The 24,585-nt window shown below is 44.6% G+C and overlaps 1 protein-coding gene across 2 annotated transcripts; it reads right to left on the reverse strand.

The window, feature by feature from the left end:
• Positions 1-401: 401 nt before the first annotated feature.
• Positions 402-9,062, reverse strand: LOC105057580 (probable glycosyltransferase STELLO1). Of its 2 annotated transcripts, XM_010940228.4 has the most exons (4): positions 8,771-9,062; positions 6,886-8,642; positions 1,123-1,249; positions 402-1,029 (listed from the first exon to the last, which is right to left on the reverse strand). In XM_010940228.4, exons 2-4 carry the CDS (start codon positions 8,607-8,609, stop codon positions 553-555), a joined length of 2,328 nt encoding a protein of 775 aa, XP_010938530.1. In that variant the 5' UTR covers positions 8,610-8,642; positions 8,771-9,062; the 3' UTR covers positions 402-552. The 2 variants fall into 2 exon arrangements, with proteins under 2 accessions (XP_010938530.1, XP_010938529.1); XM_010940227.3 differs by having other exon boundaries at positions 6,886-9,062.
• Between the last annotated feature and the right edge of the window lie 15,523 nt (positions 9,063-24,585).

Genomic DNA, 24,585 nt, shown 5'->3' on the forward strand with positions numbered 1-24,585 from the left:
TTGTACCTGGATATACACAGATCTGGGAACTTCAGCCAGGAAACCTTACCTCAGAGCATTGGAATATTACAGCAACCAAAGAAATCTTTCGGTTTTACCTAAGAACATAACACTTTTTCTTTGTACAAAGCGAAGGAATAGCTCACTCTGCAAGTACCAATTCAACCATCCAGTCCTATGAAACGTGATCCAAACTATGATTTTTCTGATTTGATGAAGTATGCAACAAGATTTGCCTCACCAAAAGCATGTCTCAATAAGTTCTTTCTTTTGCTTTAGACATGGAAACTTACAATAGATAATTACGGAGAATCTTTCTGAATTAAATTGAATATTACAGCATACACCAACCAAAAAAAGAAAAGAGAGACACAGAGAGAGCAAGAAGGGAATGACCAAAATGAAAAAAAAAAGGAACAAAAACAAAAACAAAATAAATGAAATTACAGCAGTCTCCCGCTTTGTGAAGCGGAAACTCTGATGGAACAAACAATAATGTTGTTTCTCCATCCCGTCGTAAGAATATGCACTTAAATAAATTTTGCCTATAGATCACACCAGCTCCATCAGGAGAGGATCTCCTGCAGCCATGATTCTGATTAGCTTTATGAAATCGGGCTCATTGTGCACTTCCAATGGATAGACAGCAGGTGCTTTAGCTGTATAATAGCTTGAGAATGACTCATTAGCTGACAAGTTCGGCTTATAAACAATAGTGGCTAGAGCACCAGAGTCAAAATTTTGTGGTGAATCCATTGCCAGGAAAAACATCGGCACTGCAATCTTGTGATGAATATCTAAATCTCCGACAAGTCCCACAAGATCAACAAAATCACCCACAAATCTTTGAGGAACATAGAATATCTCACTACCACAGATGATGAGCTTATCTTCACTCATGCTTTCTTTGTAACTGACCTGGAAATGTACCGGAAAGTTGCTTACAACCTTCTTCACCATTGCTCCTTGATCTTTAAACCACTGCTCACCATTGTCATCAAAGGGAATAGAAACCCAAGAATGAGGGACCTGAGAAAAGGAAAAAAAGGCAATATTTGCTTAGTGTATCTTTGGAGGATAATTCAGTAAAAAACCAAGGAAACAACTGTGGAAGATAACTACCTTGTCGGTTATCCAGAGTTTCGTCTTGTCTGCCTGTAGGAGATTCCAATAATTAAGAATCATATTATCCTGAATGAATAGAAATCCCTCTGCACCTTTATATTGATCGAACACCTTTGGCAAGTACCTGTGGCACCACAGCACCAAATAAAATCATTAAAAGATCAAAAGATACCATCAACTGTATGATAAACATCAAGAATCCCATACATGTAGTTCTACAGACAAACAATGATAATCCAGTGTATAATTATATAACAAGAGGGTTATTTACAAACTAAAAAGGGAAAATAAGAATCCAAGAAAAGGCATGCAAAATAACAAAGATGAACGATTTATTCCAGATATTTCTATGAAAATAGCTTATCTACTGCAGTGACATAAGAGTATGATGTTAAGCATACTTGTGAGGGACCTGCATGCAATATTATATACTTTTAACAAGGCACTCATTGTTTTCCTAGAAGAGCTTTCCCACTTTGGTCCTCCAGAAAAACAGACGAAGAAGACATTGCATAAAATGATATCCCAAACAATAATACTATCAAAGCATAAATACATCTACAGCTTTCTAAGAGGAACCAATTCACCAGAAAATAGTATCACAAGAACAACACCCTTCAAGAAGAAGACAGATTCCACTGGTTGTTGTGTCATTTATCTGCACTCAACCAACGTTTTCTTGGATGGAGGGGGCTAGGTCCTGATGGAAAGTGACCAAAGTCATGTTCTAAAGAAATTAAATAACTTTTAACTTATTCTTGGTATATTCACTCGAAAAAATATATATTCTTGGTATGCTACAGGGAGATATTACCTGAACCATTGTGTCACAATCTGGAGACTAAAACTTCTATAGAGTTTGAAGGAGTGTGAAGATCACAAATGTGCTGGATATTTATTAGCTATGGTTCACAGATTTAAAATCGAAGGTTAGATGAACCATATCGTCTTTTTGCAATGATTATCATGTGCTGATCCTCATGTACTACGAGTACCAACTACCAAACTATGGGACAAATACCCATCTGAACTGAAATTTAAATTACTTAACTATGCCAGTTTTCAGCTTAACAAATATAAAATCATCTCTAATTAAACAATTATTTCAATTCAAGGTACAAAATAATGCCATGTACCTTTTCATATGGTCCACTGTCATATAATGACATTATTAAGAATCTGAGATTTATTGGTATATATAATATTACTGGTTGCTTCAAATTTTAATGGAGTAGGTGGCTTTTCATAATCAACGGGATACACTTCTAAGAGAACAGGAAATCTAATGGATCATGAGGACATTGGTAGTTGGGCAAATTTCTCAAAGAGAAGGTAAAAAAGAGAGATGCCCTTGGGCAATGGACAGGGTGCTTTACATATTGAAAAGTTGAATCTTATCTAGTAAGTTGTGGGATTTCTATTTGCATACAGCAAATATGGAAATGTTAAATCCACCTGGAGGACAAAGCATAAAAAGAAAACAACTAAAGAAGATGAGACAAAATACTGGATGATTATATCATAATTTCTGGTTTTTTATGCTTGTATATTAACTGATTCGACAGTATTAACAATGGAACCCAAGTTGTCATCTCTACCAATAGATACCTTAGAGTATGTCCTGGACCAAAAGGGTGTGAGCAGTGAAAAGAGTGCAAACCACTTTATTTTATTTACTACCTTGATCATCACAGATCAACCTGCATCATGCTTATTGCTTTGATATCAATTGTCTGCACACAGATCTACCATTTAATAGTTAATAAACAGCCACTAATTGCTCCTAAAGATGCTCTGAGCTCTTTTCCATTGACTTTTAGGATTCATCCTATGGATTTGAAGGCCCAATCTATGGAGTGGATATGGTAATGATGCAAAACAATCACTCTACATGTAATAAAACACTAAGGTAACTAATTTCTTTATCTTTTCTAGATCTATCTAAAAAGTTTTTAATAAATCAGATTTTTCTTGATTTAAATTCAAGCTAGACCATGGAAATTGAAGAACTAAGCCTTCTTCTCCAGAATCATAAATGAGTCGCCAATTCAACTAAGAATTAACATAACATGGCCGAGAAATGGGTTATACCCAAATTTATTAGCCAAAATCAAGACAGATCTAAAATCACCCTAGAAAAAAAATTCTTCCTTTCTGGTGCATCTTTTCTGGTTATGTAATGGTGGGAGGGGGGCTAATCCACATGCTCACCTTGTTATATAAAACAGAAAAGAAATGTTACGAACTATTTTGTAAAAAATACTTTTAGTAATAAAATAAAAAAAAAGAACTCTTGAAAAAAATTCTGACCACTGTTAACTTAATTACTAAATTTACAGTGCATTTATGCCTTATAAGTATCTCACTAATATTATGTAACGGAGAATTACTCCTCCATTTATCATATCTTTGAGACACATGCTAAGTTGTATGTTCCTCAGCATTTCCGTTGGATATATGTCGCTATAGTTGTTACCATTAGTTTTAAGCATATTTGAGTTGTTAGGTTATAGATTTAGTTGTGTTGCGTCTCCTTGTATGATAAATATCTTGAAACCACGCAATGCATGTGTCAATAATAATCAGCATATAGAATATGAATAGCATGTTTTATGATGCCAGACTTTAAGAATTTAGATAAAAACTGTTATATGTCAATAAAGTATATTTATATACTAGCATAAAGGAGCTAAAAGTGATACTTCGGAGGAAAAGAACATTTACATGGCTATACAGACACCGAGGATTAATATGGAAAATAAAGAGCCATGTTCAACCAAATGCATGTCAAATAATTCTAGAAATATTTTTACTTTGAATAAAACATTTAAATTTATGGCAATAGGAAGCAAATGCTGGAGCAAATATCACGTAAATTTAAAGAACTTCTGCTAGTGCTTCAGAAATTGTCTTTTTACATTTCCAAACAAAAAGTGATGCGCACAGATATAGATAGAGTGAGAAACACACACATGTGCATATATATACACGTATGTATATATGTACATACATACATGCATGCATGCATGCATATATATATATATATATATATATATATATATATATATATATATAGATAGAGAGAGAGAGAGAGAGAGAGCACGTAGCATACACAAACAAATGTGCTTGGCATACCCAGTTAAAACTGATTCTGATACAAGCAAAAATCAAAAAGTAAGTTCTAAGAAAAGCTAGAAAGATATTTTCTGGTTTTGCATGTCTATGATGTTCAGTTAGACCCATTTAAGGGTAAGATTTAGGTATTTTCTCATTTCCAAGGGAGGTTAATGTGTGTCAAGTTCTTAGGTTCAATGTTGATGCAAAAAGATTGGTGTAACATGAACTTGATAGTTATCTATGGGTCAAAGAAACTCTATGCCTTGACCCCAAATCTCCGAACAGTTCCAGCAAGTATAGCAAATTATAGCCAAAGCCAACTGAAGCAGACTCAAATGCTTCATGGTGAATGGTCAGACGCAGATAATGCAAACCAACCTGACCTGAAACTGACCCACTTATGGTGGGTAGGTGCACTGGTTAAGTTCAAATTTAAGTCCTTAACCAAAAGTGTTCTAGGTCATGGCCAAGTCAAATCTGATCCCAATAGCACCCACCTGCACAAAAACTCCCACACTAGGTGCTTTTACAATACTGACTTAGAAGCATGTCTATGAAAGTGCTTTCTGACAAGGTCCATTAATGAAACAATGAATGCCAAAATATGCCCTAAGTAAAAGTTTTGTAAATCCAAAATCATATGCATGTATCAATCAGTTACATCTTCTAAAACTTGGATTTAAAGATTCTTAGAATGTATATATCTCAAAGGAATTAGAAGGGCACAATTTGCAATTTCTGGATCCAGTTTGACATAACGTTACTGATCCAAAACATGACTCATTTCTTATAATAAAAGAGAACCAGGTCAACTAGGACCACAGAAATCAGACTTCGGTTATGAGATTAACTGAAATTACTTTAAAAATGCAAGCAACATGCATTTTTCATAATTCAATATAAATAACTTATAAGCAAATCAAAACTGCTAGATATCAAATCTGCTAGGCCAGTTTGTATAGAGTTTCTACTTAACTGGGGTATTCTATAATAGCTGTTAAACGAAGAATGTACTTGATAGGCAACTACATTGAGGTAGTGGAAGTTCCTTATAGAAGATTAGGAGTTTATAATTGGTAAGTAAGCATGAATTGTAACTTGTAAGGATGTTTGTGCGATAAAGCCACACTTCATAAGTTCTGCTGCTGAAGAGGAGTTAAGTGTCTCTGAGATAAAGCCCAACGGCATAAGTGCTGCTCCTGAAGAGGAGTTAAGATATAAAATAGAACATCCATAAATTCAGGAAGCCTTTCTATTTAAATTGTCTTGATCCTATGATACATGTGAATCTATCCTTTGAAACTATCTAGATGGTGATTGAGAAAGTGTTTGATGCTCTGGTAGAAAATTGTTCCAGATGTCCAACGCCACAAAGATGCAAGGCAAGATGAATGTCCTGAGACAATGTACACACAAGCATTTATATATGTATGTAGTAGTCTATACCCCATGACTTCTTCCCAGAAGCACTTCAATCCACCCAGGCAACATACCATCAAAGCCATAAGGTCCATAACAAGACTCAGAATCTCTATGTTTGTTTATGTACATTTAATAAGATGAAGTTTCTCTCACATGTTTATTTTTTGGATAGTTGTGTCATCCACTATAGTGAAGCTTTATTAAAACCTTTTTCAGCACTTAGGCACCAAAAAATTTACTTCTATAATACTCATTCACATGCTTGACAAAGTCATCAAAATCATATAAAGAATCTATCTTCTCGATTCATCTTCTGTCAAAACAAGCAATTAGCAACAATTTGTAAACTTTGCAGTTTGAAACCCAGATGGTCTTTGTGATAGTTGCTGTAATTTTGTACATCAACCATAATCATATAAAATTATAAATATAATGCTATTTCACTTTGTTCTTCACCCTCCCTTGTAACTCTATCACAAGATTAATACCATGATATTGCAATTTGGTAACGTTACCTCATCCAATTTTCATGGGTGCAACCTATTACTTCTAGTGCAATGAACATTTATCAAATGAGGTGCTTTTGCTCACTTCTGTTGTTTTCTGGGCCTGTTTTGCTTTGTAATTTTAATGAAACAAATTCCTTTTTGCCACAGCCATATATGATTCTGTGCAAACATGAATAAACCATGGCATTCCCTATTCAATCCTCAAACATAATAGCAACTAGTTGGGTGACCCCTATGACTATCTATTGGTAATTGTTACTTAACTAGTTTTCTAGACATCTATTTAAATGCATTCTAGTCCTGTGTTACCCACATCCAGCGTACATGTAGCAAACACAAGTCTTACCATCATGTGAAAATCCATCACGAATTATAGATATCAGTTTATGTAATGTAATATTTCAAATGACGGGGCAGATCCACCCATATGAGAGCTAAATATTGTACACATTGATAGCAAAAAGAATGAGGTAGTCAAATACAATAAAGAAAGCAGGAATTCATAGCACTGCTTAGAACAAAAGGGTAGAAATCCACCATACTGTTATTTTTCCTACTTTGAACTGCAAAATACAGGTTAATTAGATGCAGGAAATTAGTTATAGTAGCAAACTGCAACAATACAGGTTAATTAAGTGCAGGAAACTAGTTATCTGTGACATAACAATTTATCAAAGCCACAATAATTAGCTGAAATGAAGATGCCGCTTACTTGTATGCTTGCCCTAATTGGCCTTTCTCCACAGCAAGCTCTGTATTGTTCTGCTCCGATAGAATGATCACTGTTTTAAATATCCGACCATAAAGCAATCTCCACTCCAGGGCAGTGCGCTCCACAGGTGAAGTGCAATACATAACAAGCACAACATTACCAAAGTTCTTCCTCCACCGTATAAGGTTTCCAATCTCGTAAGTCACAGTCCCGGTCTCCTCCACCCCAAGGTGGATGGATGGCAGCTTCTTAGGGACGAACTCCCTCATGTCCCCGTGCCCAATGGTTGCTCTCGGCCGGTCCAACTCCAATGACATCAATCTTGGCTGCTGGTATCCAACAGCAATCAAGTCCTGCAGCCAAGCGGCTGTGAACTTCACATCCTGCTCTGTCCAGAACCCCTCCTCAGCCATTGCATAGCTCAGATGCAGGATCCTCTCAAAGAGCGTATGCTTCTTTGATCTCCATTGAATCAAGAACTTGATAAGGCGGCCAACATTCACATGGAGGTCCTTCTCTTCCGCAAAAGGGTACGACTGTGCCTTGTCCATCCGGTGGATGGTTGGCGGATAGACTGCCACATAGCCCCCAATCTCCCACAGGATCCTCTGCGCCCAGTATCCCCTCAGCACATCCGAAGCCATCGAACTGACGGAGACCGGCAGCATTAGTCCCCAGAATGCCTGTGTGTGGAAAATGGTGTTGAAAGAGTTGACAGGCACCATCATGCCCTGCGGCAGCGCAACCTTGGGAGCATCATCATCAAACCGGATGTCGAAAGCCTCCAAGGTCGTCGACTTGCGGGTGAAGTAGAATACAGAGTCAACATCTGGCAGACCATTGGAAAGCCCCTGCTGGATGAACTGCCGGCCGCTAAAGACCTCAGTGTAGAACTCCTCATGCCCGACCTCACCGACATTCTCCAGCGGCAGCCCTCTCGGCCAAACCGACCGCTGCCCAAAGTGAACATATGGATTGATCACCATCCTGTTGGGATCGGCATGGCTGTACTGGAGGAGCACCGGGTGCTTCGTCGCATGGGCCTCACCGGCGAGGTCGAGATCGAAATGCTTGCCAAGGTCGGCGCCGACAACCTCGGCTCGGTCGTCGGCGTCAAAGATCAGCTTGGCGCCGTGCTGGATGGCGAAAAGATACCCGACGGACTTGCGGACATGGGAATTGTAGGGGAGGAAATCGACGGTGCGGAAGCCGAGCAGCGCTTGCTGCTCAAGAGAGAGGAAGATCGCGCCTTTGAGGGACCAATCGGGAGGGGTATGGGAGTTGCCGACGGCGAGAAGTTGCCAGCCCTTGACGCGGGCGAGGGCGCGGAGGGAGTCGGAGGGCGGGGCGGAGACCGACACAACGATCCAGCGGTCGGAGCGGAAGGAGGCGTAGGGGGAGGCGGCGGCGGAGGGGCCGAGGGGGCGGACGGAGTTCCAGGAGATCTGGGGGTAGGCGATGCGGGAGGAGGCGGTAGCGGTGGCGGATTGGGTCTTCTCGAAGCAGAGGAGGGCGGCGGTGTCGCCGGCGCTCCGGAGGAAGAAGAGGGCGGCGACGGTGGCGACGAGGAGGAAGATGGCGAGGATCTTGTAAAGATTGTTCGAGAACCAGGCGGAGAAGTCCAGATTCTTAGCTGGATGGAGGGCGAAACGGCGATGCTCGCCGTTGCGGTTGTCGGAAGAGGGTTTTGAGGGTTTCGGGACCGAACGGTCTTGTACTAACATTTTTTTTCCGTCGTGATTGTACTCTCAATTTTTCTAATTCAATATTGAATTGAAATGGAATTTGAAATGGAAATGGAAATCGAAGCAAAGGTATTAGATCCTTCAATTGAATTTAATTTGGAGTGGAGAGGAAGAGGAAGATAGAGATAATAGATACTTACCGGATCAATCTTGGCTTCCTGTTTGATGACTTTGTTTTGTATGGATTTTTGGGTGAAATGGGAGAGAGAGAGAGTGGTTGGTACTGCAACAGGCCAACCTTCTCTTTCTTTCAGTTCAAGTTTCGCTTTCGTTCTGCACACTTGGCCCCTCTGAGGTATAAATTAGTACGAGGGGTGGTCCTGGAGAAGGGGTTAGCTTTTAGTTTAAGGCTTTAAAGCAAGCATGCTTTTTAATTCAGTGGAGAGAGGTGGTGAAGAAGAACGGGACACGGTAGGAAGCTGGTCGAGCAATTTTTTTTTTTTCTTTCGTTCTTTTTTTCCTTCTCTTGTTTAAGACGTCAAGGGCGAGTCTTGTCTGGGAGTTTCTTGGAGAAGTCGGAACTGGTCCACTTTCCGGCACGTCATAAAGCGTATTTAGCAAGCGCTTGTACGGACTACGGAGTAGAACTCCAGGGTGCTGTGAAAACGGGCCGAACTGGGGCCTTGAACTGAAGTTGGGCCAACAAATTGTCTGTGCCTCAGGGAAATTCTTTTTCTATCGAATTTGACGTAGAAAAAATATATCATCTTATTTAATTAAATATTATTTTTTAATTTATATTTAATATTTAATATTTTATTTTTTATTTAAAATTTTAAATAATAAAAATATTTTTTTAAAAAAAATTATGATATCTTGAGATCAAATTATAATTTTTTAGATAGGATATTATAAATTTTTCTTACAAAAATTATTAAAAAAATATTTTTATCATTAAAAATTTTAAAATTTTTAAATAATATTTTTTTATTTTTTATGATATTCTGTGTACAAAGTCATAATTTAAACATAAGATATCATAATTTTTTTCTAAAAAAATATTTTTATTATTAAAAATTTCAAACGAAAAAACAGAACTGCCTGCAGATATTACATATGCATTAGAAAGAGGTGAAAATTTTCAATGATGAAAATATTTTTTGCTCTTTATGACTTGAAAAAAATTATAATATTCTATGTACGAAATCATAATTTGACTACAAAATGTTATAAATTTTCAAAAGATAAGAAGCACTTTTATCATTCAAAATTTTAAATAAAAAAATAAAATTATAAATATTTATTAAATATATATTAAAAAATAATAGCTATATGATCTAATAAAATGGGATAATACTTTTTTTCCTACAGCGATGAACCAAGAATTTCGTCTTTACCTTAATGTCAGGCTGCTCTAAAAATTAGACTGGTTATTTAAATCAAGATACGTTACTTCAATGCCGGCCCCATACTGAAACCAATTTATTATTATCATGATATATACAGTACAGAGGCTGGTTGAGCGTACCAACATTCCATATAGTTTTTATACTATGTACCGGTATTATATGATATGATCAATATATATTGATGCCAACCGATACAACATTTCTTGATTTAAACTAATGCTATTAGAAAAAATTCATGTTTGTTATTTACATACAATATAATCAATATAAGATATATTTTAAAATAAATAAATAATTCAGAAAAATATCATCTTATTTTGCACATTTTGGAATAAAATTCTAAGGTGCACTTCCATGAGAAAATTTAAAGATGAATCTGAACTAGCCCAAATATGGAAGAGAATAACACAGAATAAATTAAGCCAAGAAATGTGAAGCTTTTGAAATATTCTTCCAGGCGATTCTTTCAATGAAAGGACACATCTTTTATAAAGAGTTGGCCCACGAAGGAAGGATACATCTCTTAGTAGGCACCTGTCTGAGATATTTCCACAATAAGACAGATACAGAACATAAATAACTAAATTTTGAATCACAATTATATTCTACGTGATTCATTATATAAACTTGTTAAACATATTTGAACTATAAATATTATGCCATAAGTAAAGGTACTTTGTGTCTATAAAAAATGTAAAGGTATTTTGCATGTTTGAATCTTTATCAAGTTATAATATATTCCATCTCGAAAGCTTGTAGTATAAAATCCATCTTCATTTGAGTTAGTATAAAAGCTTGTAGTATAAATATCTAAAAGGTAGGCAAAAATACAACACAACATATAACATATTTTACAATCAAATTTGTATAAAACAGAAGCCATATTAGATGTAAGGCTATACAATAGCTGATCCTCATTAGCTCTACTCTGGTTGACTAATGAAGTGTAGGGTTGAGATGCATCAGAGGTGGTTGAAACCAGATATTCATTTGTTGAATTGATAAATGCCAGCAGGAATTCAATTCAATAAAGTATACAAATGTAGATATGATGCTGCCTGACCACACAATGGAACTTGGATAAAGATAATTTAAATAGCTGAGGATCCAATCTTGTCAATGTACCGAGCAGTGTAAAATAGTATTCAAGAGCCCATATACTTAAGAAATGACATGAAGCAATAGAGAAGCAACTGGCATAATAGTAATTACATTTGGAGACTTCCTTGAAATTATAACAAGTGAGATATTCTAGAGGATAAGTATAGTCAGCAGCAAAGCCCCTCATACATAAGATCTGGAGCATGGATAAGTGAAAATGGCACAAAACACCCAGCATATGGTGAAGCCACCCCCTAGATATTGTCATGGATTGTCTCCACCCATATTGAGAAGAGAAGGGACAAGTGCCAGCAATAAGACCAGTTCCTCTTAACTATTGGAGTGTCTTAGATTCAAAATTAGAGAAATAACCTGTAGTATCATAGTGTAGCAGTCCCATCTTAAACCATTAATGTAATAGTTGAAGTGTAATGAAGTGCAGAGGTCATAATGAAGCAGTAGAACATGAGAACAGAGTGACAATTTAGATATGATGTGCCATTTGAAACACACTTGTTCCAATTGAACCATATTAAAAGAAAAAGTAAAGATTTCATCTAAGGAGATGCCATAATAAATAAGGCAACCTGGGACACCTTGTTGCATGGTCTCCCATGACCAAAGTTGTGGTAAGAGTATTCGTGCCATGATCCAAAAAACAATGGAGATAAGTATCAACTGCTCCATCCGGCCTCTCATGATGCTTTCAGCCTTCTGTTTATTGAGCTTTAACTTAACCTGAGCAGAGCACATAATGACGTTACAGTTAGTATGCAATGTGGCTACGAAAATGGAAGGATAGATTTCTGTATGTTCGTTCATCTTCTTCTCCTTCTCATATATTATACATTCTTACAATTAGCCATTATGATATCAAACATATTTGTGGGCAAGATATCATTACAATGATGGTTGAAATTACCAGCCAAGGCCACTTTTGATAAATAAGCAGCCGCCCTGTTGGCTTCCGGATAGATATGTGACACCACAAATCCCCTAAGTATTGATTTCTAAAGATTTATATCACCCAATAGAGGAGTTTGAATTTTTCTGCTGAAATCCATTTGATGACAGCTAAGGAATCACCCTCAAGTCATATATGTTGCATTTGTAGTTCAGTAACAGACACTAGCATGACAAGCCATGCAGCTATTAACTCAGCTGAGGGAATAGAGGATAAATTATGGGATCTTCCACTGGCTTTAATGAGTCAACTATTACGATTCTGAATGGTAAATACCGTAGTAGATGTGGTTTGGTATACAACAGCATTAAAGTTTATTTTTAGGGCTCCAAAGGAAGGGGATAGCCAAGCAACGGGTACATTGCTATGGTTAATGTTGAGTTTAGAAAACTTATCCCGATGCCTTAATGGAGAGGTAATGGAAAGCTCTTGTAAGTCTAAAAAAATATAACCACAGGCCTTTCTTACCATTTTGAACAAGATGAATGTAATTGGTATTGAAAATCCTTTCATTCTGGATCCCTCAGATTAACCAGACACAATGCAGGCAAACAAGGCTTTCATTCTTCTCTTCTTTAATTAAGTTGTAAATATGAAACCAATCAAAGCTGACAAGGAGTTCGAGGGGAAGCTATGTCCACCAATATGCTACAAATGTTCCTAGCAAGCCACAACAAAAGGGCATTGAGTAATCACATGTTCAACATCCTCAGCTATTGAATGACAATGATCACAATTAATGTTATCTTTATTGATGGTACCTTGGTTACATAAAAATTTTTTGGTTGGCAGTCTATCCCATAATACCCTACACCAAGAAATTTTAACTCTCATGAGGAAGCTTCCAGATACTATTAAAAGGATGAATATTATCATCTGATACAAATGGTTTCACCAAGGTATATATGTCTTAATAGTTGATCTGATGAAGCCTATTAAGTCTCTAATATAGCTGATCAAACTAGTTCTTTTTAGCAAGTAGAATGTTACATATCTGGTTCATCATTTCAGCATAGAATATTGATTATAGTTTATGTTGGTTTCAGTCATGATTCAAATCTATTAGCTGCTACACTTGGATATTCAGATCATATTCATGGACATTCAGGGGTCCGACCGCTTTGAAAATGGGGTATTAGATAACCAAGGATCATTAATTATATTAATATGAGAACCCATACCAATATTCTACACAAAGTAAGGTCAGACTATAAGCCCACAGTCATAGATTCTCTTCCAAATTGGAGAGCACCTTCTTGGCTTACATTAATCATCCCAATTACTAAGAAAATGATATTTAGCATTTACAAATCTGACCCATAAAGAGTCTAAGTTGAGAACAACTTGGGCAGCCAACTTACAAAGTAAGGTCTTATATCTAGTTAGTGGATCAACCATATCCAAACCACCTTGTTTCTTGGGTGACACACCAATTCCTAGGAAAGTAAATGAAGTTTTCTTTGATTTGAGGTATGCCCCCACAAGAAGGCTCTTATTCCTTTCTCAAGCTTTAAAAGGACTGACATAGATAGACTAAATAGTAAATAGGTATGGATAATAGCACAGATTGGATGAGGTGGGCTCTTTTTGCTAGAGAGATAGCCTTCCACTTCCAACTCCCAGCTCAGGCCGTCACTTTTTCAATCATAAAAATTGAAATCGGATGGAGCCAACAGTTCGCCTGATAAGGGGGCACCAAGGTAATTCCAGGCACCTCCCTTTTCTAACATCTAAAATAGCCTCTTAATTTGATTTAATTGTGCTTAGGATTGAAGGGCTAAATTTGATAATAGATTTACTTACGTTAATTGCTTGACCAGATAATAAACAAGACGCTTTAATGATTACAAGAAGGCAAATCCTGCCCTTGATTGTAGCTCTAGCAATCAATGGAAAGAATATGTGTGATATTGAAGATCCATCTTGGGAAGATTTGAAAGCTTTTAATATATAGTTTTGGACTACAAAGTGAAAAAACTTGAGAATATTTCTAAATTGATGATGAATAGATATTGGGAAAGTGGACCACCCTCTTTAAGACCATGAGATAGTTTAAACTAAATTGTAGAAGAACTTGACTAATAGAGCATAAGCTGAGTGATGCATCACCTCCTTAACCAGCTAGATGAATTTAGAATAAAATCCAAATTGACTAAGAATTTTGAAAAGAGATTTAATGGACCAGGTCATATGCTTGTTCTATATCTAGCTTGGGCATCATCAGACTCCTTGAGGTAGGGGCTTTGTTAAGAGAGTGCATGAGTTCTTGACTAAGTAAGATCTAATCTATGATACTTTGATCTTGAATGAAGGCCACATATTTAGGTGAGATAATATGGCGAAGAATACCCTTTAACCTATTCACAAGAACTTTAGCCATAATTTTATAAATAAATTTACATAGGCTAATTGGTTTAAAATCATTTACATTCTCAGGGTTGCTGTGAGGATCCATATAGACGTGTATTTAGCCCCATATTAGTTATATATCAGAAAAATTTTGGATACTTATATAAGATCAAGAAATCCAAAAAATATCTTCCAACTAGCCTTTTTGGATGAGATCTTGAGTTGTTATAAATAATATTATTAGAATGGACTTGATTCATAATGCATGTGGACTAGGACATACTACAGCATGGGTTCTTTTGACTGGTCATGGGCTGATTGTGGTATTTACGAATGGATGCATGAATTTAGATCTTTAGTCTGACAAGGATATCAAAGCTTAAATAGGGAGAGTATGTGAGGATTCATACGGACGTGTATTTAGTCGCATATCAGTTATTTGCCGAAAAGATCTTGGATACCTATACAGGATCGAGGTCTAAAAAATATTAGTTATTTATTGATATTTTAGTAACTCTGAAAAAGTATTGAACAGTCTAGATGACATCAAATTTTATGATATATCATAACTCCATAAAGAAAAAAATTGGGAAACCATTGGGTACTAGAACTTTATCAAGATGCATACTTTGAATTACTTCAATATATCAGCTTCCTCCACCTCTCATATCAATACCATATTTTGATCAAAAGAGACCTTTGAGAGTACCACGAAAATATCAAGTTCCTATTGAATAGGAATCTTAGACCACCTCTCTTGAAAACGTCTAAAAAGGCCTTGGGTGATTAGAATTTGATCCTCTACGAGCTTTTTATAGTTGGTCTTGAGTCTAGTAACACAATTTTATCTTCTTTTGAGTATCATAGATTCATAAAAAAAATATGTACTTATATCTCTCTCTTTGAGCCAAGAAGATTTAGCTTTTTTGTCTTTACAGTATCTCCTACATATTAAGATTTTTATGATGTGCTTTAATTAGGGATAAGCAATGCACATGCTACTGATTAGTGAGACACCATATAAGAACTTCTTGAGTTTGTAGTGGATAGATTTCATCATTAAGCTGCTGTCTCCTTTTTGATAGATTGTTGATATTTTATTCCATTATTTAATAGCTGATTTAGTACTATTTAGTAATTTCATCAACTTGATATCAGGAGAATTTTGGCCCTTATAGTGCCTATCTTATTTGATAACCTCATAGATACCATCACAAGCTAACTAAGATTTGTCAAACCTGAAGGGGCTTAGGTACCTAATAATGTCACCAATAGTGAAAAGAATGATGAAAAATGATTAGAGACATATTTTATTACGTGGTTGACATAGGCTTCTGGATAGATATCAATCCACGTATCAGAGAAAAAGTTTAATCGAGTCTTTCCTATACTCAAGCAAGGCCTAAGTAATTATTGCACCAAGTATATTTGGATCCAAAGAAGCCTAGATCCAGGAGGCTTTTTTTGTCAAAGGAAAGTATGAAACTCATGGATATCTCTATGAACCTTAAAAGGTCTCCCTCCTTTCATATCTTTTACAAAAATAATATAGTTGAAGTCTCCAATAAGAACGAGAAGAAATCTCAAAGACATATCATGTTGACTTCAGACTAATCACAAGTACTAGCATACAAAATCCTACTAACCTAGAAAGGTCCATCAAATGGTGTAATGACTCCAAATGCTACTTGTTTATTAGAATGGATGAAAGAAATATTATCAATATCTTTCTGCTAGCATATTATAACTTCTCTAGAAAGATCAATATCCAGAATCATATACACCTCCCAAATCGATCCCATAATTCTTTTAATTCTATTGATAACATTAAGATTAAGCCTAGACTCCAAAAAATAACATATAGTAGGATTATGTTGGCAAATCAAGGATCTAGAGTAGTTAACAAAAGGGGTTTTATTTGCCACCCTATAATTTTATGCCAATATCTTTATTATTAAGGTTGAATTGAAGCTTGAACACCCAAACTTTCCTCTATAAGTTGCTTATCCATCATTGCATTACCCTCAATGCCTTGATCTCCCGAAGGTTAATTTGTAATGACTGTTGTTGGGTATAAAATACCCACAGCCGGAACCCACGGCGGAACCGACATCAGCAAGCGCAGCTTCGCCCGGACTCCTACGGGAGCCGGGCTCCACCGCCGACATCAGCACAGCTCCGCCCGGACTCCTACGGGAGCCGGGCTCCGCCGCCGACATCAAAACAGCACCGCCCGGACTCCTACGGGAGCCGGGCTCTGCTCTCAATATCAATTGCTGGTAAGCTCAGTCCGGACTCCTACGGGAGCCGGACTTCACCCTTGACTTGGTTTGCAGCGCAGCTCCGCCCGGACTCCTACGGGAGTCGGGCTCCACCGCCATCAGCAAGCGCTGCTCCGCCCGGACTCCTACGGGAGCCGGGCTCCACCGCCATCAGCAAGTGCAGCTCAGTCCGGACTCCTACGGGAGCCGGACTTCACCCTTGACTTGGTTTGCAGCGCAGCTCCGCCCGGACTCCTACGGGAGCCGGGCTCCACCGCCATCAGCAAGCGCTGCTCCGCCCGGACTCCTACGGGAGCCGGGCTCCACCGCCATCAGCAAGTGCAGCTCCGCCCGGACTCCTACGGGAGCCGGGCTCCACCGCCGACATCAGCAAGCGCAGCTCCGCCCGGACTCCTACGGGAGCCGGGCTCCACCGCCGACACCAGCACAGCTCCGCCCGGACTCCTACGGGAGCCGGGCTCCACCGCCGACATCAGCAAGCGCAGCTCCGCCCGGACTCCTACGGGAGCCGGGCTCCACCGCCGACATCAGCAAGCGCAGCTCCGCCCGGACTCCTACGGGAGCCGGGCTCCACCGCCATCAGCAAGTGCAGCTCAGTCCGGACTCCTACGGGAGCCGGACTTCACCCTTGACTTGGTTTGCAGCGCAGCTCCGCCCGGACTCCTACGGGAGCCGGGCTCCACCGCCATCAGCAAGCGCTGCTCCACCCGGACTCCTACGGGAGCCGGGCTCCACCGCCATCAGCAAGTGCAGCTCCGCCCGGACTCCTACGGGAGCCGGGCTCCACCGCCATCAGCAAGTGCAGCTCCGCCCGGACTCCTACGGGAGCCCGGCTCCACCGCCGACATCAGCAAGCGCAGCTCCGCCCGGACTCCTACGGGAGCCAGGCTCCACCGCCGACACCAGCACAGCTCCGCCCGGACTCCTACGGGAGCCGGGCTCCACCGCCGACATCAGCAAGCGCAGCTCCGCCCGGACTCCTACGGGAGCCGGGCTCCACCGCCGACATCAGCACAGCTCCGCCCGGACTCCTACGGGAGCCGGGCTCTGCTCTCAATATCAATTGCTGGTAAGCTCAATCCGGACTCCTACGGGAGCCGGACTTCACCCTTGACTTGGTTTGCAGCGCAGCTCCGCCCGGACTCCTACGGGAGCCGGGCTCCACCGCCATCAGCAAGCGCTGCTCCGCCCGGACTCCTACGGGAGCCGGGCTCCACCGCCATCAGCAAGTGCAGCTCCGCCCAGACTCCTACGGGAGCCGGACTTCACCCTTGACTTTGTTTGCAGCGCAGCTCCGCCCGGACTCCTACGGGAGCCGGGCTCCACCGCCATCAGTAAGCGCTGCTCTGCCCGGACTCCTACGGGAGCCGGGCTCCACCGCCATCAGCAAGTGCGCAGCTCCGCCCGGACTCCTACGGGAGCCGGGCTCCACCGCCATCAGCAAGCGCAGCTCCGCCCGGACTCCTACGGGAGCCGGGCTCCGCCGCCGACATCAAAACAGCTCCGCCCGGACTCCTACGGGAGCCGGGCTCTGCTCTCAATATCAATTGCTGGTAAGCTCAGTCCGGACTCCTACGGGAGCCGGACTTCACCCTTGACTTGGTTTGCAGCGCAGCTCCGCCCGGACTCCTACGGGAGCCGGGCTCCACCGCCATCAGCAAGCGCTGCTCCGCCCGGACTCCTACGGGAGCCGGGCTCCACCGCCATCAGCAAGTGCAGCTCCGCCCGGACTCCTACGGGAGCCGGGCTCCGCCGCCGTCAGCAAGCACTGCTCCGCCCGGACTCCTACGGGAGCCGGACTCCGCCGCCGACATCAGAACAGCTCCGCCCGGACTCCTACGGGAGCTGGGCTCCGCTCACGACGGCTCTGACCATTGCCGAGCTTCAATCGACAGATCCACGCCCCCTGACAGGCCCTCAAAACGGCCGCGACCCTGCTCCACCTCCTGTGGCGGACTCCACGCAGTATCATCATTCCCTGACAAGCCGCAGCAGCCATAGCCGCCCTGCTCCACTTCCTGTGGCGGACTCCGCACAGCTCCATTATCCCCCTGGCAGGCCACAGTAACGGCCACGAACCTGCTCCACCTCCTGCGACGGATACCATGCGATTCTCCTGACGACGGACGCTGCTCCACCCCTCATAACGGATTCCACGTGGCAAGTCGAGGTGATACCCACGTGTCCGCTCCATTATCTTTCGCAATCAATTCTCCTGACCATGGGCGGCCCACTACCAGGCAGTTACACACGTCGCCATCAGTCCGTTGCCTCCCCCCGCCTATAAAAGGGGGGGGACTCAGATACGTTATTTTTTAAGCTCATTTTTCTTATCTCAAAACTCTGCTAAATTCTCCGTTCGAGCACTCCATTCTTGTTGAGGCAGAGAACTGACTTGAGCGTCGGAGGGTCTTGCCGGAGCAACCCCACCTCCGGTTTAGACTTCCCTTGCAGGTCCCGGCGGCGACCGCGGCCTCCTCAACTCCAGCTTCTCCGGTGCAGGTGGATTTTTGCACCAACAGGATTGGCGCTAGAAGAAGGGCTGTATCTTCGCAGCACCCTTGTTCTTGAAGGAGCGCTCAACGGAGCCACCTCCGGCCATCCCTCCGTCATCTACCCCTAATCCTCCCCCGCGAGACCGGCACCCGATGCCTCCGCGCAGGGCGTCCACCCGGCGGTCCACGGCCTCCGCGGCAAGATCTCAGGCTCCGGCCTCCCCTCCCGTTTCTCAGCCAGCTCCTCCTCCCCCTCCGGCGACGGCGGTCGGCGCGGAGCAGTTTGACTTGCTGGCGCAGCAGGTCAAGGGCCTCGTCGAGGCCGTACAGGCGATGCAGCAGCAGCCGCCGCAGGCGTCAGCGCATCCGGAAGGGGCATCTCCGGAATGCCAGAACCCGGCGGTGGGGCGGGCCACCTGGGCTAGCCGCCCCGTCCTTCCCGAGAAGGCGAATCCAAGGGTGGAGAGCCCTCAGTCGGACCACGACTCCACCCCTGGGAGATCCCTGCCCCCGTTCTGCCAAAGGACCCTCGAGACTCGAAGTCGAGAGGATTTTCTGGACCGGAGGCTCCAGGAGATGAACCGGCGGATCGAAGAACTCCGCCATGCGCCTCCCGCTTACGGTGAGGATATCTGCACTGACCCTCCCTTCTCCCAAATGATTATGCAGGAACCGATCCCGCCGAATTTCAAGCTCCCCCAGTTCGAAAGCTACGACGGGACGTCGGACCCGGTGGACCACCTGGAGGCCTTCCGAACGATGATGCTGCTTCATGGTGCCCCCGACGCCATCTTGTGCCGGGCCTTCCCGTCTACTTTGAAGGGAGCAGCAAGAAACTGGTACTCGGCACTGAAGCCGGGTACCATCTTCTCCTTCGACCAAATGAGCCACCAATTTGTGGCCCATTTTGTCAGCAGCCGACGTCCCCGAAAAGGTTCGGAGTCCCTCATCAACATCAAGCAGAGGGAAGGGGAGTCCATACGGGCCTACATCAACCGCTTCAACATCGCGGCGTTGGAGGTCCGGAACTTGGACCAGTCGGTTGCCATGGCCGCCCTGAAAGGTGGCCTTCAGAAGAATGATCTTCTGTACTCCCTGGAGAAGAAGTACCCCAGGGATTTCGCTGATCTGCTGGCTCGGGCTGAAGGATACGCCCGAGCGGAAGAGGCCTTCAAAATGAAGGATGAAGAGACTGCAAGGGAGCGCCAGGTGGGAGATTCTGGCAAGCCCGCAGTTGAGAAGAGGCCAAGGGAAGCTCGGCCTCGCTCCCGATCCCCTCCTGGGCACAAGCGCGCCCATACTCCACCCCGGGCACGCAGGCAGAGAAGCCCGGACAACAGGTTTCGGCGGGGTTCCCCGCCAGGGAAGTTCCGCAGCTACGCCCCCCTCAACGCCTCGAAGGCCCAGGTACTGATGGAGGTCAGGGAGCTGATCCCTAGGCCAGAAAGGATGCGCACGCACCCCGAGAAGCGCAACCCCAACAAGTTCTGCCTCTACCACCGCGACCACGGCCACGACACTGAAGAGTGCATCCAGCTCCAGGACGAGATCGAGGAGCTCATCCGGCGAGGTCGGCTCGACAGATTCATCCGCCGCAGGCCTGAGGGTAGAGGAGACCGGCCAAGAGCCCTCCCACCGCCCGAACCACAGAAGAGGGAGGAGCAGCCCGGGGACCGGCCTCCTATCGGGACCATCGACTCCATCGCCGGAGGGCCTCAAGGAGGAGCGGGAGAACTGTAAATGTATTGCATACTGTTTCATTTTGAATCTACTTTTCTTTCTAGCTAACGCACTCCTCCTGCTTAACACGGATGTATTATGACTGGATATGACCTCTCCAAAAAACAACGGCCGTGTTAGGAACAGGAGGAGAACCTCGTCCTGACATGTGCAAAGTCAAAGGCCCGGTTCTTTTAGACCGGATGGGGGAGAGGCCTTACAACGCCCTTATGTGCCCCCACAGCCCTGTTAGGGACAGGAGGAAAACCTCGCCCTAACTTGAGCAAAGTCAAAGGCCCGGTTCTTTTAGACCGGATGGGGGGAGAGGCCTTACAACGCCCTTATGTGCCCCCACAGCCCTGTTAGGGACAGGAGGAAAACCTCGCCCTAACTTGAGCAAAGTCAAAGGCCCGGTTCTTTTAGACCGGATGGGGGGAGAGGCCTTACAACGCCCTTATGTGCCCCCACAGCCCTGTTAGGGACAGGAGGAAAACCTCGCCCTAACTTGAGCAAAGTCGAAGGCCCGGTTCTTTTAGACCGGAGGGGGAGAGGCCTTACAGCACCCTAACGCGCCCCCACAAGCCAGGCTGATGACGAGAACCTCGCCACCGGCTCAAGCAAAATGGAAGACCCGGACTCCTACGGGAGCCGGGTTCCGCCGCAAAGGTAAAGCTTCACCCGGACTCCTACGGGAGCCGGGTTCCGCCGCCAAGGTAAAGCTTCACCCGGACTCCTACGGGAGCCGGGTTCCACCGCCAAGGTAAAGCTTCAACCGGACTCCTACGGGAGCCGGGTTCCGCCGCCAAGGTAAAACTTCACCCGGACTCCTACGGGAGCCGGGTTCCGCCGCCAAGGTAAAGCTTCACCCGGACTCCTACAGGAGCCGGGTTCCGCCGCCAAGATAAACTCCACCCGGACTCCTACGGGAGCCGGGTTCCGCCGCCAGGAAAGCTTCACCCAGACTCCTACAGGAGCCAGGTTCCGCCCCCAAGAAAGACTTCGCCCGGGCTCCTAAGAAAGCCGGGCTCCATCCGCCACTTCGCCAGCAAGGGTTAAAAACGGTGGCAAGACTCGGCCACATGGCGAGATCGGACGGAAGGGAAGAGCCCTCTCCCACGACGACCTCTAAGCCAAACAGGCCAAACAACGAGAAAGGGTCAACGAACGACAATATTAGTACTACGCGCGGACAAGGTAACACAAAATGCCTTTTTCTCATTTCCGATATATGTGCTACAGGGCCAGGACGGCTAGAAAAAGAGGGACAAAACGACAAGAAAAGAAAAGGGGGTGACTACTAAAGAACTCTAAGGAGGTCCTGCTCCCTCTGACATAGGGTGATCACCTCCATCTCCCGGCCATGACTGCCTCAGGGTCTCCACCATTTCCTCTAGTTCTTCCTTCTTTTGCAGCATATCCTGGAGCGCCTGACGAAGTCGCCGGCTCTCAGCCTCCGCTTCCCGATGCCACTTCCGCAAAACTTCGGACTCCGCCTCTGCGTCCGCGACGGCCTTCCGCTCAAGTCCCAGCTGGATTTTTACTTGTTGAAGCTCAGCTGTCTTCTCCCCAAGGGAGACAGAAATCCCTTCGACAGAGCCTCTCAGGGCTTGGAGCTCTTCGTTATCTTGGGCGTTAGCAAGCTGCGCCCTAGTAACCAACTGCCTCTGGAGACGGACTACCTCGTCCGCCGCTCGACGGAATCTCCCCTTGTACTCCTCTACCTGTCGGCGCCAGCTGGCCCGCTGCACATCGTGGCTCATCTCAGCATCTTGAAGCTGCTTCTGGAGGTCGAAAATTTTTTGTGACCATATCTGCTCATCCCGCGCTATGAGTCGGGGTGAGTTCCCTTCCAGCTGGCCGATCCTCCTCTTGGCAGCCGACAGCTCCACTTTAAGGGCGCTGATCCTGGCCTCTTGAGCCCAAGTTCGGTCACTGGCGCTCTTCTTACATTCCTCAAGCTCTTTTGTGAAGCTCGCCTTCCTCCGACTGTAGTCCATGATCGCCCTCACTTGAATACTCCTGAAGTGGGCGGCCTCGGCAGCGGCCTCGGAGTAACATTTTTTCGCCTGGCGGAGCTCGCCCTCCGACTTTTTCAACTTCTTCGTCAAGTGGAGGACCTCCTTTTTGAGCCGCTGGATAGTCGACTTCAGCGGGACCCCCAGGGGCAGGGGGAGTGCTTCGGCGGGGCGCTGCCATTGGAAGAGGCAAGCGTCAAAGGCCGATTCGTTACAAGAAGAAAGGCCGGAAAGAAGGAGCAGAGGGAGGAAAAAATCATCCACAAAAAGAAATTCGGCTTTATTAATTGATCTTGAAGACAAATGAAAAGAAAGCATGATAACAAAAGAAAGATACAAGGTCGGAGGTCTCAGACCTCGGGAGCGGGGGGTGGAGAGTTCGGCGCGGGGGGTGCAACTGCTGTTTCGGCGGGCGAAGGGCCGGCCTCGTCGTCGGACTCCTCCAAGAATTTGAGGCCAAGATCGGGATATCTGCTGGCCACCTTCTCCCGGCAAAGCTCAAACCCTTTGGTAAATGCCTCCAGGCCGAACTGGACGTTCAGCTCCCTCATCTCCGCGGAGGCCTTGAACTCCTCCACCGCAAGGGTCCTGGCCTCCGAGACCAGAACCGGAGTTTGCTCGGCCAGTTGGGCAACCTCGGCCTCCGCCTTCCTCACCGACTCCTCCAGGCTTTGTCTCTCCTCCTCCCGGGCTTGTCTCTCCTCCTCCCGGTCCTATCTCTCTCTCTCCAGGGCCTCCCGGAGGGCGGCCACCTCGGTCGTCTTCGCTTGAAGACGAACAACCTCGTCTTGGCAGCGCTCCTCCGCCCGGAGGAGATCCCTTCTCATGCGGCCCGACGCCTCGACATAGGCGAAGAGCTGGTGCCCGATCTGCAAAGACAGATGGAGAATTACGACAAAGACCGAGGCAACTGTGCAAACAAAAATCCGCTTACCTCAAGAAAGGACCCCAAGGTGTCCCAGGCCCGTTGCTCGGGATCGGCGCGGTCGATCCTCTCCACGACATCGGACAGGATACAACTATCGAGCAGCCGACGGATTAGAGCCTTGTCGTTGAAGGGATTCTCCGATCCCCCCTCGGAGCAGATGGACTCGTCCGCAGCGGCTCGGTGGCTGCTCGGCCTGCGGCCCACCGATTTTCTCCACCTCCCCGCGGCAGGCGCCTCCGCAGGGCGAACCTCCGGAATTGGGACCCCAGTCGGTGGGCTCCCTAGGGGAGCCCGGGGGGCCGCTGGCTTGGCATCCGAAGGAATGTCGATCGCCGGGGTCGCCTGGACGGGCGCGGCCAGGCTCGTCTCCTCCACCCTGGCCCTCTTCGCCGAGCCGGAAGTCGTCGCGCCCTTCCTTTTCTGGGCTCTCATGGCCTTGGCAAGCATCCGTGTGGCTTCGGCGTCCATTGCTAAAAAAAAAAAGGGGGAAAAGAAAAGAAGAAGGAAAAAGCAGCACCAATCAGTCCAAAAAAAAAAAAAAGAAGAAGAAAGAGGAAAGAGGAAAAAGGAGAGAAAAAGGAAGAGAGGGAAGAAGAAGACAAGAAAAAGAAAGATGTATACTTGCTGGATCTTGAGGGCTCAGACCGATGTTGAAGAGAAGCGGCTCCCTCAGTAGGTTTGGAAGGGAAGGAGCGGGATAACTCAGGAGCTTCTGGGCGGCCTGAAGGTCGTCCTCTCCTAGGCCAGGAGCCC

The sequence above is a fragment of the Elaeis guineensis genome, chromosome 14 (assembly GCF_000442705.2).
Source record: "Elaeis guineensis isolate ETL-2024a chromosome 14, EG11, whole genome shotgun sequence".
NCBI classification, from domain to species: domain Eukaryota; kingdom Viridiplantae; phylum Streptophyta; class Magnoliopsida; order Arecales; family Arecaceae; genus Elaeis; species Elaeis guineensis.

Excerpts from the sequence above, each read along its gene's own strand:
- LOC105057580 (XM_010940228.4), bottom strand. The coding sequence starts at position 8,609 with ATGTTAGTACAAGACCGTTCGGTCCCGAAACCCTCAAAACCCTCTTCC. Across the intron at positions 1,250-6,885 it reads CAATTAGGGCAAGCATACAA|GTACTTGCCAAAGGTGTTCG; the intron begins GTAAGCGGCATC and ends GTGGTGCCACAG. Across the intron at positions 1,030-1,122 it reads AACTCTGGATAACCGACAAG|GTCCCTCATTCTTGGGTTTC; the intron begins GTAGTTATCTTC and ends TCCTTTTCTCAG.